Raw genomic sequence first — 15,118 nt, forward strand, 5'->3', positions numbered from 1 at the left:
CATAAAGTAAATCAAAAGTAATGTCCCTATAAAGAAATGTCTCACCTTTCCATTTGTCTCTGAGACTTGTGATGATAAAGTGATAGGAACTTGTGTAAGAGGCGCTTGCAGAAGAGCGTGCTGGTTATCAGATAGAGAAGTTTTCTGGATATAACGAAATACGATATAGGAAGGAACAGAAACGTTAAGAGAAGAGCGAGAAAGGCAAGAACAGAACTACAATACAGCTACGCAGTGCCCAAAAAAAAGGGGATGCAGGGGCCGTTAGGTGTCCAAGGAAAGAGACAGGGTTTGCCGTAGACTTTTCAGTGCCCCATGAAAACCATGTGCCTGCCTCTTACATTCCCAGTTTGTAACATAAGAAAGAACCTGGCGGTGGCTTCCTCAACTAGCTCAGTGGTCTGCTCATCGCCTTGTTACTCCCAGTGGCCAAGATAAAAATATTAGTAAGATAAATATATTAATAAAGGCTGTCATGATCGGTTCCTCTCCTGCAGAGATCCACATGTTTTGCTCCGTCTCATTTCTGCATTATGACATCACAGCCAAAAGTGTGTGGCCGTATGACGGAGGACATTGTTGAGCTCTGTAGCAGGGACACTTAAGTTCTCCATTCCATCAACACGAGGTTGATGACACTGATGTGATGAAACAAGCTCAATATATCTGCGTGTGTATTTACTTATCATCATAAAGAACATAAAGATGTCTAATAAGTTATATATTGCTATTTTTACTGTATACAGACGCTTGGGTGTTGTTGCACAGGATCATAATGGACATTTTAACTTTTAGGAGGAAGGGGGGGGAACGTGGAAATATTATAGCGACACAGTAAATATTATATTATCATCAAACGTCATATATTATAACAATGTTATTTTGCATACCATGTAAGTCTCATTCTGGGAATAAGCACTTGAAGGAGAGACGCGCTGCTGCAGGGGAACCAACGGGGGCCGATCTCTGGGGTACGGCTGTTTGCTCAATTTCCTTTGGAGGGCCAATGATAAAACGATGGCTAATAGCAGCAACCCCAAAAGGGCCATCAGGATTATAAACCACAGCTCATTGTAAATTGCGTTCCCCGTCTCCGCCGTTCCGTTCTTTCCGCTCGGAAACGTCAGCGCCGGAGCTGAATATAAGGATTTACAAACATTATGTCGGTGATGGACTTACTCAGAGGACTTTACCTACTTAGACTTTAATTAACTTATAATGTCCAACGCACCGATCCAATTTGTACAACCTGCTTTATGCTAATTAAAATATGGATTTGATAATCAAACATCATAAGACACCTTTAGAACCGAACACAGCTATAGTCAGTCCTGTGTCTAAAAAAAATGGATACTCCTCCTTTAAATATTGTGCTGCCGCTCTCGAGCTGGATAAGAACAGATTATTATATATTTAGCGGATTCGGTTTTTAAAAGAACGTTTGGTGAGAAAATTTCTGGGTGATCATGCGCAATAAAAAGCGGAACACATCAAGCGCGCGGCCAAAGCCAAAAGAACACAAAAGTTACAACATAACTTATAAAAAATATAAATATTCACAAATACAACTCGATCCTTAAAAGTCTGTGTAGCATAAACCTGCCCCATAGCAAAACCAAATACAGACTAATCTGGATACAAGCAGCCAATCAATGGCAGGAATTGTCACACCTCGGAGGAGGTGCTCTCGAGCTGCAGCTTCTCCCTAAGTGTTTTTTTTTTTAACCTTTTAAATAATCCATATTAAAGTACTCACAAAGTACTTTAATACGTCTTCTTCTTTGGTGAGGATGCCTGGAACATTAAGCATTTAATCACTACCTTTAATCACAGTGTTCCTTTCCAGCGTTCCAACACGTATGATTACATTAAACACAGTGGCGACTCTAGAAACGATATATAGGGGGGGCACACAAGATACCACAGTCAAACTGGGGGGGGCATTAATAATTTCCACCATTAAATCATACCACTGAAAAAACACACACACACACACATATATATATATATTGCCAAGAGTAATGTGCTATGGAATTATACTTTTGTTATTGGCCAATACAATACTTGTACATTCAACATGGGAAAACTGAAGCCACAATTTAGTACGACTAATCCTTGAAATCCTTTAAACAACACAATACCTTAACTTTTCTACTAAATGATTTCAGGGCCTAATATTAGTCCCTGCTGCCGATATATATATATAAATATTAGACCCTGCTGCCGATAGCAGGCATAGATCAACACATTAACACACAAACCCATCTTTGCATGTATAGATCAATTGAAATTCACTTGTGATCTCAGCACTGAAGGTATAGATCAAATAAACAGAATCAGACATACAAATCCTGTATTTGTAGGTATACAATAATAACATATGAAACGTAGCATCGCAGGTATAGATCAAATAAATACATGGAAACAGCATTGCAGGTATTAATCAACTGAACAAGACATACAAACCCTGTATTTGCAGGTATACATAAATAATGTATGGAAACATAGCATAGCAGATATGGATCTACAGAAGAACACACAAACCAAGCTTTGCAGGTACAGATCAATTGGAATTCACATAAAAACACGGCATTAAAGGTATATTTAAAACCCCCTAAATTACAGGGATAGATCACAGGTTGCACACCCCAACCACGCTGCCCACATAGAACCTGGCCAGCACCCAGATAACACACATAACATTTGCCATCTTTGTCCCATATAAACCCTGCCTGTGCCATCCTGTTCCCCAAGGCTCAAACATCCTGCTAGTGCCGTCTTTGCCCTTCCACAATTATACATCTATGATACACACAAACACATTAACTCATGCTCTCCCTCATTCAGACAACTCATCCACATATTAACTCATGCTCTCCCTCATTCAGACAATTCATCCATTTTAAGAAACTACACCCCTTGGAGCTTCAAATGAGGGGCTACATGTATTTCTAGGACAAAAGTTGAGTGCACAAATAATGACGGAATATGTCGCTTTGGCTTGAAAATATGTTTTTTCTAACCAAAGCAACATGTTCATTTGTGTCTTGCGCACTCCAGGTTTGTACTAGAAACACATGCAGCCCCTCATTAGATGAGCCAAGGGGTGTCGTTTTTGCAAATGTGTACTTTTTGTGCCATAATTTAACTTCCTACGTGAACAGTAATGCCACGTCAAGGCTTCAACCCTAATTACTGATCATTCACACGCCTTTCATATCTCCATTCACTCACAGAAGCACACGCCATTCTTTCCATACATTTACTCACAGTAGCACACACAGTGGCGTCGCTACAGGGGGGCAATTGCCCCCCTAGGTTATTCCTTGCCCCCCCTGTTGCCCCCCCGCCGAATTTGAAACCACCCAGGACAGTCCTTGACTGCTAACGACGGCATGGTGCCGTCGCTAGCAGTCCCAGTCAGGTGCTAAGAACGGCACCATGCCGTCACTAGCACTATCTTACCTTGATGGAGGTCCGTTCAAAGAATTAGTCTATTAGGGGCAGGTAATGTTGAGTTAATCCGAGAAAACAGAGGATTCCAGTTTGTATGACATTTTCTATAGGGAAAAAACTGCCAGGTATATATAGACCTATAGGTGTCACTACTGCAATATGCAAAACAATGGACTTCCAATAAAGAAGAAAATACAAAATAAGTCAATAAAGATTCTAGATTTCCCACTTCCCTCCTTCAGCCCTGTGTGTGAAGGGTTTATCCCCTGCCTTTGAGTCTATATACACACACACACATATATAAATATATATATATATATATACACACGGTGTATATATATATATATCCCATTAAAATCAGATCACTGGATTTGCCATTCAAAGGTTTTATTCCACTTATACAAAACGTTATTTGTGCTCTCTAGTATGTTAAGTAAGTAAACCACAGCAGAAGTGTAATATTATTCCTTCTTGTGAAAGTTTAATCACATAAAAAGGCAGTATCATTTAAGAACTGTTTTGAGTGTCTATGGCAAAACACAGTCAATACCCGCTTTTCAGTCACATGACAATTAAGCGTTCCCAAGAAAAAGGTTACATGGCTAGGGAATTATCTTTGGTAAGGCTTTGAGGCATTCAATGGTAGATAATATCAAACTAATTTAATGTATTTATTTGACTGGGTAATAGGCCGAGGAGGAGCAGTAGTCTGCCTAGATTTCAGTAAATGGTATCATTTTAACTATACTTTTCTCCTAGATTTCAGTAAGGCGTTTGGCACTGTCCCCTATAGACGATATAGAAGATCTTTTGAATAGTTGTTTGGAATGGCTGACTGACAGGAGCCAGAAGGTTGTAGTTAATGGTGTATGTTCAGAAGGCCTTGTTACTCGCGGGGTACCCGATACAAAGCTCTGCAACAGGATAGACATCCAGGTTCCAGGTGGAACAAGCAAAACAAATGGCAAATTATTTCATTAAAATTAGAACAATGGTCGAGGAGTGTGACAGCTGCAGTTTAATGTTAATAAATAGATAATAAAGCATTTGGGATGTAAAAATGCCAAGGTAGAATATAGCATTGACACTGTGCTGTCAGCGAGAACAGAAAAGAGGGGCATGAGAGGACTTAAAGGTGAGCAGACAATGCAATAAAGGGTCACAAAAAACATGCAGGGTGCTGGGTTGCATAGTAAGACACATTAGTAGCAGACGGAGAAGGTTCTTCCAGTTTAAGGATCTTTGGGCAGACCTCACCATACCTCTCCGCTTCTCTGGGTCAACACTCGTAACCTCCAGGCCGCGGGAACGCCCCTGACATCAGCGGGACCGCCCACTTCCGGGCCCCGGGTAGCCAGAGCCCAGAAGTTCCCAGGTATGGACCTCACCTAGAGTGTTGTGTACAGTTCTGGAGACCCCGTCTCCAGAAGGATTTTGACACATTGGACAGAGTTCAGCGGAGAGCTACTAAAAATGTTAAATGGTGAGTGGTTTGCAGAATAAAAATTATCGAGAAAGACTGAGGGATCTCAATATATACGGCTTGGGGAGAGAATGGAGAGGGGAGATGTGATGGAAATGTTTAAATGCTTAAAGGGATTTAACAAAGTTCAGGAGGGAAGTTTATTTCAATGGAGGAGAAATGTTAGAACAAGAGGTCATCATCTAAAACTAGAAGGTCAGTGGTTTAGATGTAATGTAAGGATGTTTTATATTACTGAGTGGACAGTAGATAAATGGAACAGAAGGGGTCGAGTCTTTATGTCAGGAAAAAATGTGCAGACCAGATAGGCTGAATGGTTCTTATATGCCCTCAAATTCTACGTTTCTATGACTTCTAGAAATGCGGAGCCGCACAATGTATCTCTTCATTAATAAGCACCCACGAGTAATTTAAGCAAACCTATGATATTGAAAGCTATCACTAAAGTTAAACTAGACTGTCTCCCAGGACATGGCAGTAACGAGGGGATGTACAGAGTTTCATTTCCATAATGGCACCATACCATTCCACCCAAGGGACAATGCGACCCTCTCCTACCCTACAAAGGCCAGCTACATGCTCATGTCATGCTTGGTACCACGGATGCTCTAACAGCTAATGGTAAGCACACTAAGGCAGGTGCCAATGGGTAACTGGCCAAGGGACTTGGATTTATACAGAGATTTTTCCAGATCATGGCCCACAAATATCCACTGCATTGATGTTGTTCATTTAATGAGCAAGATGCTGATAGTTTGTGGCTAGAAAATTGATTACAAAGTGGTACTTCTCCTTTAACAACCCAACTCAATAGAAACCAAGATGTATAAAAAAAAAAATTATTATATATCCAATGTATAGAAATACATATGGATACTCCCCTCCTGGAGCCATACATTGGAAACCAAAGCATTACCCTACGTTACAAAGAGTCATTTTAGGATCTAGAACTGTAAATGCCATGATGCTCAATTTGCCAAGTGGCTGGCTGAGAACTATGAGAGTTACACTCCGCAGTATCAATTAAACCAGCTAGAAGCTCCAACCAAACAACTCCCATCAAGACAGAAAATGATGATATTAACATTATTGCAATAAACATAATAAACCCTCGAGGGGCAACTCAGCTGAGAATCCAAGACTTCAAGGAATAAGATCTCATTACAATAATGGGAAGGAAATGTCAATATTATAACTCTGTATTCCGATATTATAAGTTACCCCCTGACTCAGGGGAAATTATAAATCTGTAGAAATAAAAAAAAAAAGAAAATCAACCAAGTGTATGTAGCCAAGCAATAACATCATGATAAACACATGAAGACAGCCGAGAGAACGTCTCTGTCTTTCAGATGACAAGCAGTTTCAATGACATAATAAAATATAATAGCGACAGCCAACCACAGAGACGCCGCATTTATATTTGTAAAGCAACTGTAACTTGAGACAGAAAGTCAGGGACATTATTCGGCTATTTATTTTTTACCCACTTCCAGAGCCAAGTACTTTCATTTTTTTTTTTTTTTTTTTTTTTAAATGCGACCTTAATAAAGCGAAATGTGTCTTGTATGGAATAGCAAATAGCGTATGGAACACTCTGCGGCTGGAGATGAAGTCCTGTTGTGGAGCAAGTTCTAAACTGGTAACAGTCGCCATCCGCAAAGATTTGCTATGCCTTTCAACCAATAGGAGCAAAGGAAATGGAATCCTGTGGAGTTAGATATAAGGACAGCTGCAATTGTATCGTCTAAACCAATAAGTAGAAAAACAATTCCATGACACATAAGGTAGGCATACCAAGGAAATTTACAGATCCTCCCTAGAGGCTCTTGGTTTGGTAGAAGAGAGCGTGGCCTTCTAGACAATCCCTTTGCTCTTTGGATGGTTTTATAAACTCAATTAAAAAAACTCCCTACCCCTTTTGATCCAAAGAGTTTTATAATTCAAGATAATCCAAAAGGTGTTAAAAATCCTTTTATTTTGGACCAAGGAATCTTTAGCTGATGTTGATACTTTTTTGGGCCAATTCAGAAAAAGCTGTAAAGTTCCATAAGCTTTCAGGAACTCAATTTCACAAAGAAGAGAGCGCGGAGGTCCTGAAAGCTTACGGAACTTTACAGCTTTTCAGCTGGAGACCCCGGCGTTTTGCGGAGGCGCTCCGGGAGTCCTGGATAATAGAGCTTATACCAAGGAGAAGCGGACAAGAAAGTAAGAAAACTAGCGGAGCTGCAGAAAAGGAGACGAGGAAATGGAAAAGGTAAGGAGACTGTCACAGTCCCGGGTCCCGGCAAGAACGGGCAAGCTAATGCCCGTGCGCGACGGGCACCACGAGGTGGAGACCCCCAGAGACAAGTACTTACCCGATTTCGGCACATCCATGGTTCCTGAGTAGAAGACGGGGGCGTGTCGTCACAGCATAGCTGGGGGCGTGGTCTTGATGACAGGCTGAAGCTGCATCAGTGATGTCATCCAGTGGGCGGAGCTTAGGTCTGGCACAGGATTTAAAAGTCCGCAAATCCTCCTCCCAGTTACCCTGTTGTGGTCTTTGCTGTGTGCACCGTGCTGTTTAGTCTCCTTTTGACCACGGCTTGTATGACTACCCGATTTTGGTGCTCTGACCCAGCTTTCCTGACTACCGTTTTGGCATCATCTCCACCCTGTGGGATCCTTTACCAGATCCTTCTACGCTTTACCAATACCTTGTTGATCCAACTCCATTCCAATATTACCTACCTCTACCTGGCCTCCTTACTGTTGGGATCCTCTAAATCCTTGGGTGCTGCTGCCGGGGGCTTCTCCTTCAGCAGTAGTACTTTGGGTAGAAAAACTTCTGCGGTAAGTGCCAGTGTAGTGGTGGTCGTGACAGAGACATTAAGCGAGAGTGTAGGAAAGTGAATGAGCGTGTGCGAAAGATTTAGTGAGAGAGTACGAGTGAGCGTGAGTGACAACAAATTTAGTTTCCGAATGGAAAAAGCTCTCCAAATTAAAAGGGCAAGATATTACATTAACTGACCGAAAACGGAATTTAAAACTAGTTTGAACCTTTTTTGGTCCATTTGCACAAGTCTAGTGTTAATACATCATCATTTCTTATCATCTAAATCTAATCCCACACCCTCGAGCTATCGTCATTAGGTAATTTCTCATTGTCAGTTTTCATTCATGCCCCTGTATAGCGTAAGTAAAACATAAACTGCCCCGAAGCATTTTGCACTAATAACATTTCATAACCAGTTCCCCTGGTTAGACCGGAATAGTCTGATACGTACATGTATATATTAAAGATATCTAACAAGGACGACCAACTTGTATTCCAATCATGTGCCTGGACTTGATGGAGGCAAGGAAAGGAAAATTATGGATTTTAGAAGCGGGATTATCAGATAACCTTGAGCAATTCAGATGATTTGTGTTACGAGGGCTGCAGACGGAAAGCCTTCTGCTGGTTCAGAGCAATTGTTGCTGTGGGCTCGGTATTCACGTGGAGACAATAGGAATTCCGTAGCAGGAAAAGTATTAAGATCGGGCAATAATTAAAAATGACTATAAAATGGAAGTCATCACATAATAAAAGCACACAAAAAGAACCAGAAATGAGTATGTTCTGCAGTAATTGGGGAAAAAAGCTCAATTTTCTATAAACAATGCCAAAAAGTCACGAAAATACTATTAATATCCCTCTTAGGAAATCTGACCAGGTTCCCGTTATCTGCCAAAATTAAACATTTAAAAAGTAAAAATCCCATAACCATGTTATTATGCCCTGGTTTTGGTGAAGGCGTTTCATTACAGAGCGGCCATAAAACAGACTGATTCATGAGACATGAAATGATCACATCTCAATCTATACACTTAGTACAGAGGAACGTGTCATACTCCCCCAACAAGCCCACAAATAGAATATGTCAGACGCTGACTTATACACTCTCAGCAAAAGCATAATCTGGGTGAATAATTCCAACCTTTATTTGACATCTTAATTTAGGAAAATAAACAGTGGAGGTCTATCACACGGGGCGGCCCTGCCTGATAGCCTGACATAAAGCATCGCATTAAACAAGAAAAAGCAATTCACTCGCTTATACAAATATTTTGGTTTCTAGAATTTACAGACACAGTTGGTAACATACAGTATATATATATATATATATATATATATAATCTATACGTCAGCGTTTTATAAGGTGGGTAGATAAATGGATCCCACCTGCAATCTTAGAACAACTGAATAATTCTGAAGTTTTGCTTTTTTTTTTAATACACGCTTGCATCATTTTAACAAGCTTTTGGGTTAAATAAATAGTTTATACAATTTTAAAGGATATTTTGGTACTTTTCTGCTCGACGTATCCTTATTGAGCTTGTAGCAAGTATTTATCTATCAAAATAAGTTCAGAACCATTAGATGATGATAGAGCTGGGGTTCCAACTCCCTCACTTGAGTATTCATTATGAAGGTCCAACGCTGGTACGTTTCTTCAGTAAGAAGGGCTGAGTTGACCTTGTATAATGTATAGGTCAACATGTAAGAAGACTGAAGAAATCTCACTGATTCAACTATACATTGTACAGGGCCAGCCAAGCTCTTCCTGCAGCAGAAGCTCTCCGGGGTTGAACCCCAAAATGTTGGTTATTTATGAAGCACAAATCTGATGCAAAGTCCTAAAAGTGTCCTCATCGCCAATGGAATAAGTCCAATCAGCAGCAACACTTTTTGTGCTTGACCAGTGGTAAGACCCATAAACTACTTCGTATTAGAATTACCTTCCATAAATTACCCGCAACATGCATTTTCTAAGTCCTGGGGCAAGTTCAGGAATATAATACCCCGAGGGCCACACTCCACAGTCTTACCCAACCTTCCATCAATAAAAGCAGATTCCGCCCCCCTCCCCCCCATGGTCAATGCTTCAAAAATACCCTCTGAGAAATAGAAAGCTATATTACCAAGTCCCGTGGCGGAGTTGTATCTCACGATCGGGGTGCTAGCGGTCCCCATGTCTGTGGTGCATGTCACCTGGAAGTAAAAGGCTGCAGACAAACAGAGCGGTTACAATAAATTCCTGGCATTAAAATATATTATTGAGTCAGTTATGTATTAAGCAGATTCCGGTGCAAAGTTTGAAGATGGTCTAAACATAGTAGCAAGCGATCTCACTGATTGGACTGTTTCAATGGTTGCTATGGCGATAAGACCACTTTCCAAAGCAGATTCACTTTTTTTTTTTTTTTTTTTACGTATCACCCCTTCTGTTAATTTTTTTATACGCATACAGTTTGAATATTGGAAACAAATATGCCACAAATAGGACCAATAACCCAAACGTGAGCAAAATGTAATGTAAAAACAAATTAAAAAGTATAATACATAGTATGCTGTCCCAGCAGAAATTATGGGGGGAATTTTACGCATTTTTCCTTTTCACCATCAAATAAAATGGTTAAATCCCAAAGATGTGGATTAAACTCAATGCACGGCTCACCCAGTCAGGAGAAAACTAGAATAATAAAAGTAATAATAACAACAATAACAACAATAGCATTATTATTAACAGTAGTACTTTAAGTCTAATTATAAATATTTTTGTTATTAATATTTTATTTTGTTCAACATTTTATGCAAAGCACAATTTGTAGCATACTATTTTTGTGTTAGCAAACAGGTCAGCTTTGCTGGAGAAAACAAGAAAATATTATTGAAAGTCACCAACTTTTATCCGTGGTTTTTGGAATATAAAGCCTGCTGTCCAGGCCGCTGTAGACTCTCTGACCCCTTTCCGTAACGGCGAATTCTTTCAAGCGTCCATTGAGCTGGAAGGTCAAACTCCAGTCCAGGAATAAAGTTGTTATGTTACTTGAAACAATAAAATTGGATTTGTACTCTGGCTCTAGATTAAAAAATAAAAAATGAAAAAAGTAAAAAAAAAAATCGCCATCACAAATAGCCAATAAATAAAAAAAACCAAAATGCATTATTCTTGGTTTCTAAACATGAATTTTGATCTTTACTATGGTTGAACTACAATAAATTCATACACCATCCCCAGAGACCTCCCCCTACATCACCCTGCCGTCGCCACGGCCGTCCGCCATCTTGCAAATGCCTACCTTGGAAACAATGCATTGTTATTCAAGAATGGGGTGCAAATATATATTTTCGTCTTTATTGAATTCCCATGCGGTAATTGCCAGCTACTATATTAAGCTAATTTGCATTTACAAACAGGCCATAATGTGCTTAAAAAAAAAACCACCCTGCGTCTTAATAATCACGTAACAGACATAAACATGCCGGGTTAATTGGTACAATATGCTTCATTTCTCCAGATAACTGATGTCACACCAATTCACTATTTATTGCTGAAGGGCTCAAAGGACTTTATGTAGTAAATATATTTTTTCTACAAATTAGGCCACTGAGATAGTGAATTATGCTACTGTGTCATCCACTCATTTGTATCCCATTTTGTGAAGCCATTAGCATGTTTCCTTTGATTGTTAAAAAGCCTCCTAAAATGTAATTTGTGAATAATAATTCATGTTGCTGACTAACCTATCAATACTTTAATACATTTGTTTATGAGCAAGGGGGGGTTTCGTTGATACTGTATCAAGTGCCAAGGACAGACCCATTTGTCATTCTAATGGTGGCTACGGAAAGTTAAAGTGTGTTCCTTTAATTGTATGAAGCATTTGCTAAATAAACAACCATACAAAAAGATATTGATCTAGCAAACATCTGGGGGACGTTTCCATCCCTATGACTCCACCAAAGAACATGACTTACTAAGGGGTTAATCAGCCTATAGGTAATGCCCCCTGTAAGCTAGACTCTTGGCGGAAGTCTTACTTTTTATAGCGGACAACAATTTTGTTAATTATGAATGTCCAAAAACGAGGAGGACCTCAACAAAACAAAGTAAAATTAAGCAGAGAACTTTTTTTTCACTCTCTCTAATTCACGCTCACTCGCGCTCTCACGCTCTCTCTCGCAGCGTCTCCATGCCTTGTCAGCCAACAGTTTCCGTGTACCCGTCTCCTTTTCCGCAGCTCCATTTCTTGTCTTGCTTCTTCTGTCTTCCGTATTCTTTCTTCAGCCTTTCCTGGTACTCTTCTCCCTGCTACCTGCTTCGTTAACCTGGCCTCCACGCACGCCTCTTTTTGCAGAAGCGATTCAGGAGGTCTGGATAATGCAGCGGATAGAGGAGAGAAACGGGCCAAGAAAGAATACAGAAGAAGAGGAGAACAAGAAGAGGCAAGACGAGAAGCGGCAATGCGGAAAAGGAGATGGGGACGTGGAGAGAGCGTGAGCTAGACACATTGTTGAGAAAGTGCAAGAAGCGAGAGGGAGTGTTGGAGAGTGAATGAGGGTGAGTGACAACAAATTTTATTTCTGAATGGGAAATGCCCTCTGAATTCCGTCTGAACCAAAAGGGCAGGATTTTAAATTTGTTGTCCAAAAATTAATGGACCCAAAACTAAATGGTCCATTTGCACAAGTCAAGTAAACTCTTAATTCACCATCACTGATGTTTAGAATATTTGTAATAAATCAACGTGGTTCCTCGCTTACTCTCTTTTAACGTAGTGTAGCTGGTCCACTCAGACGCAGTGCTACCCGCAGAATTGTTGGCCACCACGCGGACTCTGTAATGTGTATATGGCTTGAGGTTCGATACATCACATAACTTCTCTCTTCCACGGCATGTTACTTCGATTTGCCCCGGTGTGCACGGTATATCTCCAACCTGGGTTGGTTGAGGGCAGGTTATCTGCGTGTGAACTTCATAACTGTAGTATTTAGAAAAGAACAAAAAGACAAGAAAAAATATTTAAGATCCCTTTTTTTCCCCCTTTTTTTTTAAATAAAAACAGAAGACCCTAAATGACTCCAAATGATGAGCTCTCAGACACATTTAAATCTGCTAATTTTACAATAAAATAAAAATGTAAAAATTTAAATTATTGACCAATGCATGTAGTATTTAATGTTACTATTTTTAGGTCCATGTTACTTAATGGTGCTCTTTATCCCCGATGTTGTATTTTGTTATAGGTACTTTATGAAAAAGGGATAAATTGTCTCCAGGGCCGGCCGAAGACTTAACGCCGCCTGGGGCGAAGTTTAAAATGCCGCCCCCCGCCGACGCCGGGGGGGGGGGGCGGCATTATCTACCCCCCCGGTACTCACCCTTAAACAGTCCTGCGGCGAGTCTCCCTGTGCTGCCACGGTGCCGGCTTGTAATGCTGAGCGCCGGAAATTCGCGTCACTTCCGGCGCTCTGCATTACAGCACCGGCACCGAGACCGAACAGGGAAACTCGCCGCAGAGGAGAGAGAGAGGGGCGCCGAGCGGGTAAGCGAAAATCACTCGGTGCCCCTCTCTCTCTCCTCCGCTTCAAAAAAAACAAAAAAAAACCCGCTTGGGGCGGCAAAGTGCCGCCCCTTCTGAAGTGCCGCCTGGGGCAATTGCCCCAGTCGGCCCCATTGTAGGGCCGGCCCTGATTGTCTCCAATCTCCACCACCCGGGTGTCAAAAGCCTAAACAGAAAATGTTTTATCCCCAATAAAATTCAGTGTATAAATGACATTTTGTGCACCATACAGTGATATCATGTAACTTAGCAATGACAATTTTGTATTTGTTTTTCAGTAAGACGGCATTATTAGCTATTGGTAGTTTTAATATAGTTTTTTAATTAGTTGGGCAAGCAAAATGCACAAAATGACAAATATCCCAGAATGAACTGTTTTTGTAACAATGTAACAATGCGTGCTTTTCATTATTCATCAATTACAGAAAAGGTTTAATTAGTTTTTATTAGTTATCACAAATGCAAACTTCAGATGATCTCCCGAGCGGTGAAAAGTTTGATGACAATGAAGAAGACTTTCGAACCTAACCAACGAAACATCAAAAAGAAGAGGAAAGACAAAGTGTCAGAGGTTTCATCCAATCACAGCATGAAATGACTAAAATGGATTGCTAACATGGTCATTTATTATAAGGTGAGTGAAAGGAGACATTTGGTAATTAATTATAACATATTTCTAAATGTCACAGAAGTGAAACCTTACCTTTGGATAATCCCATTAGGTGACTGTGGTTCATGCCAATGAAATGAAGCTGCTCGTGAAGCCGTAGACGTTGCACGTGGTGGCAGCAGATGAGACGGTGGGGCGGGTTGAGTGGTTATTTGCACCACAGGCCCCCGGCTGCAGCATTTTAAGCAGGTGCAGGCCTCCACAAGGACAGAGTAATTGGTGAAGGGCTTGAGACCATAAACCGTCTGCTGACCGGACGTCCCTTCGGACAGCTATGAAGATAAAATAGTTTTCTGACACTTTTTTTTCCAGAAGAATTACCAAACCCACACCTCCCAAGTGTATCCATTTAGTAGAGACAGCTACCCTAGGTCGCAAAATCATGCAAAAAAGTATTAGTTAAGCCCTGCCCCCTAGCCACACCCCTTAAATCAAAAGTGGCCTTTTTCGGCAAATTTTAAACGTTGGCTTTGTGTGTCCAGCCAATCACACGCAAGCTAGAATTCAATTCATGGTCACCAGAAATTGTAGACGACAGTAGACTAATGGCACGAGTCACTGAACATTTCTGTAACCCACCAAATCATGGAATGGAACCGTAATGGAAACTGTGTTTGTAAAAGGATAAATTATCTTAACTGTGAAGCCAAGCGACAATATGGCCGTCAATTCATTTGCTTTCTTAAATCTGCTTGTTCACTAATAATGACTGTATGCCTCTCTCTAGTCAATAACCTCACGGACGATTAATATTTGAGGGCGATACACTTCGCTTACCACGGTATCGGCCCCTTCGTTACCGGTAGACAGGAGTCTGTACAGGGTTATAATGCCATTAGGTTTGGACGGAGTTGTGATATCGGCGATAGCTGTTGTAGAAGACACAGATTCAAATACCGGAGCCGGTACTCCCTCCGGGGTGGCCGGACCGGTCTGGCAGTAAACCCACGGACTTGGTGCCTTTCCTGCAGAATTAACGGCCCAGATCTGCATGGAAAAAAAGGATACAGGATTAACACAAAAACATTGGATATCGTCCTCCACGGAACCCTGAGAAATGTCGTTTTCCTGTTGATAATACAGAGACACAATAGTAACTTCTATAGGATGTTTAGAAAGTGTATCATTTTTGTGTA

General features: G+C 40.7%; 1 protein-coding gene across 1 annotated transcript in view; it reads right to left on the minus strand.

The window, feature by feature from the left end:
- Positions 1 to 15,118, minus strand: part of LOC149274819 (usherin-like) — a 287,860-nt gene that overhangs the window by 1,692 nt on the left and 271,050 nt on the right. The window contains exons 65-70 of the mRNA XM_089505229.1: positions 14,760 to 14,969; positions 14,016 to 14,254; positions 12,513 to 12,730; positions 10,651 to 10,827; positions 9,887 to 9,970; positions 891 to 1,135 (exon numbers count right to left, since the gene is read on the minus strand). Coding sequence (XP_089361355.1) covers positions 891 to 1,135; positions 9,887 to 9,970; positions 10,651 to 10,827; positions 12,513 to 12,730; positions 14,016 to 14,254; positions 14,760 to 14,969 — 1,173 coding nt within the window. The remainder of the gene's footprint in view (positions 1 to 890; positions 1,136 to 9,886; positions 9,971 to 10,650; positions 10,828 to 12,512; positions 12,731 to 14,015; positions 14,255 to 14,759; positions 14,970 to 15,118) is intronic.

The sequence above is a fragment of the Sceloporus occidentalis genome, unplaced genomic scaffold (genome assembly GCF_023333645.1).
Source record: "Sceloporus occidentalis isolate IW3139 unplaced genomic scaffold, rSceOcc1.0.p SCAF_319, whole genome shotgun sequence".
Lineage (NCBI taxonomy): Eukaryota > Metazoa > Chordata > Lepidosauria > Squamata > Phrynosomatidae > Sceloporus > Sceloporus occidentalis.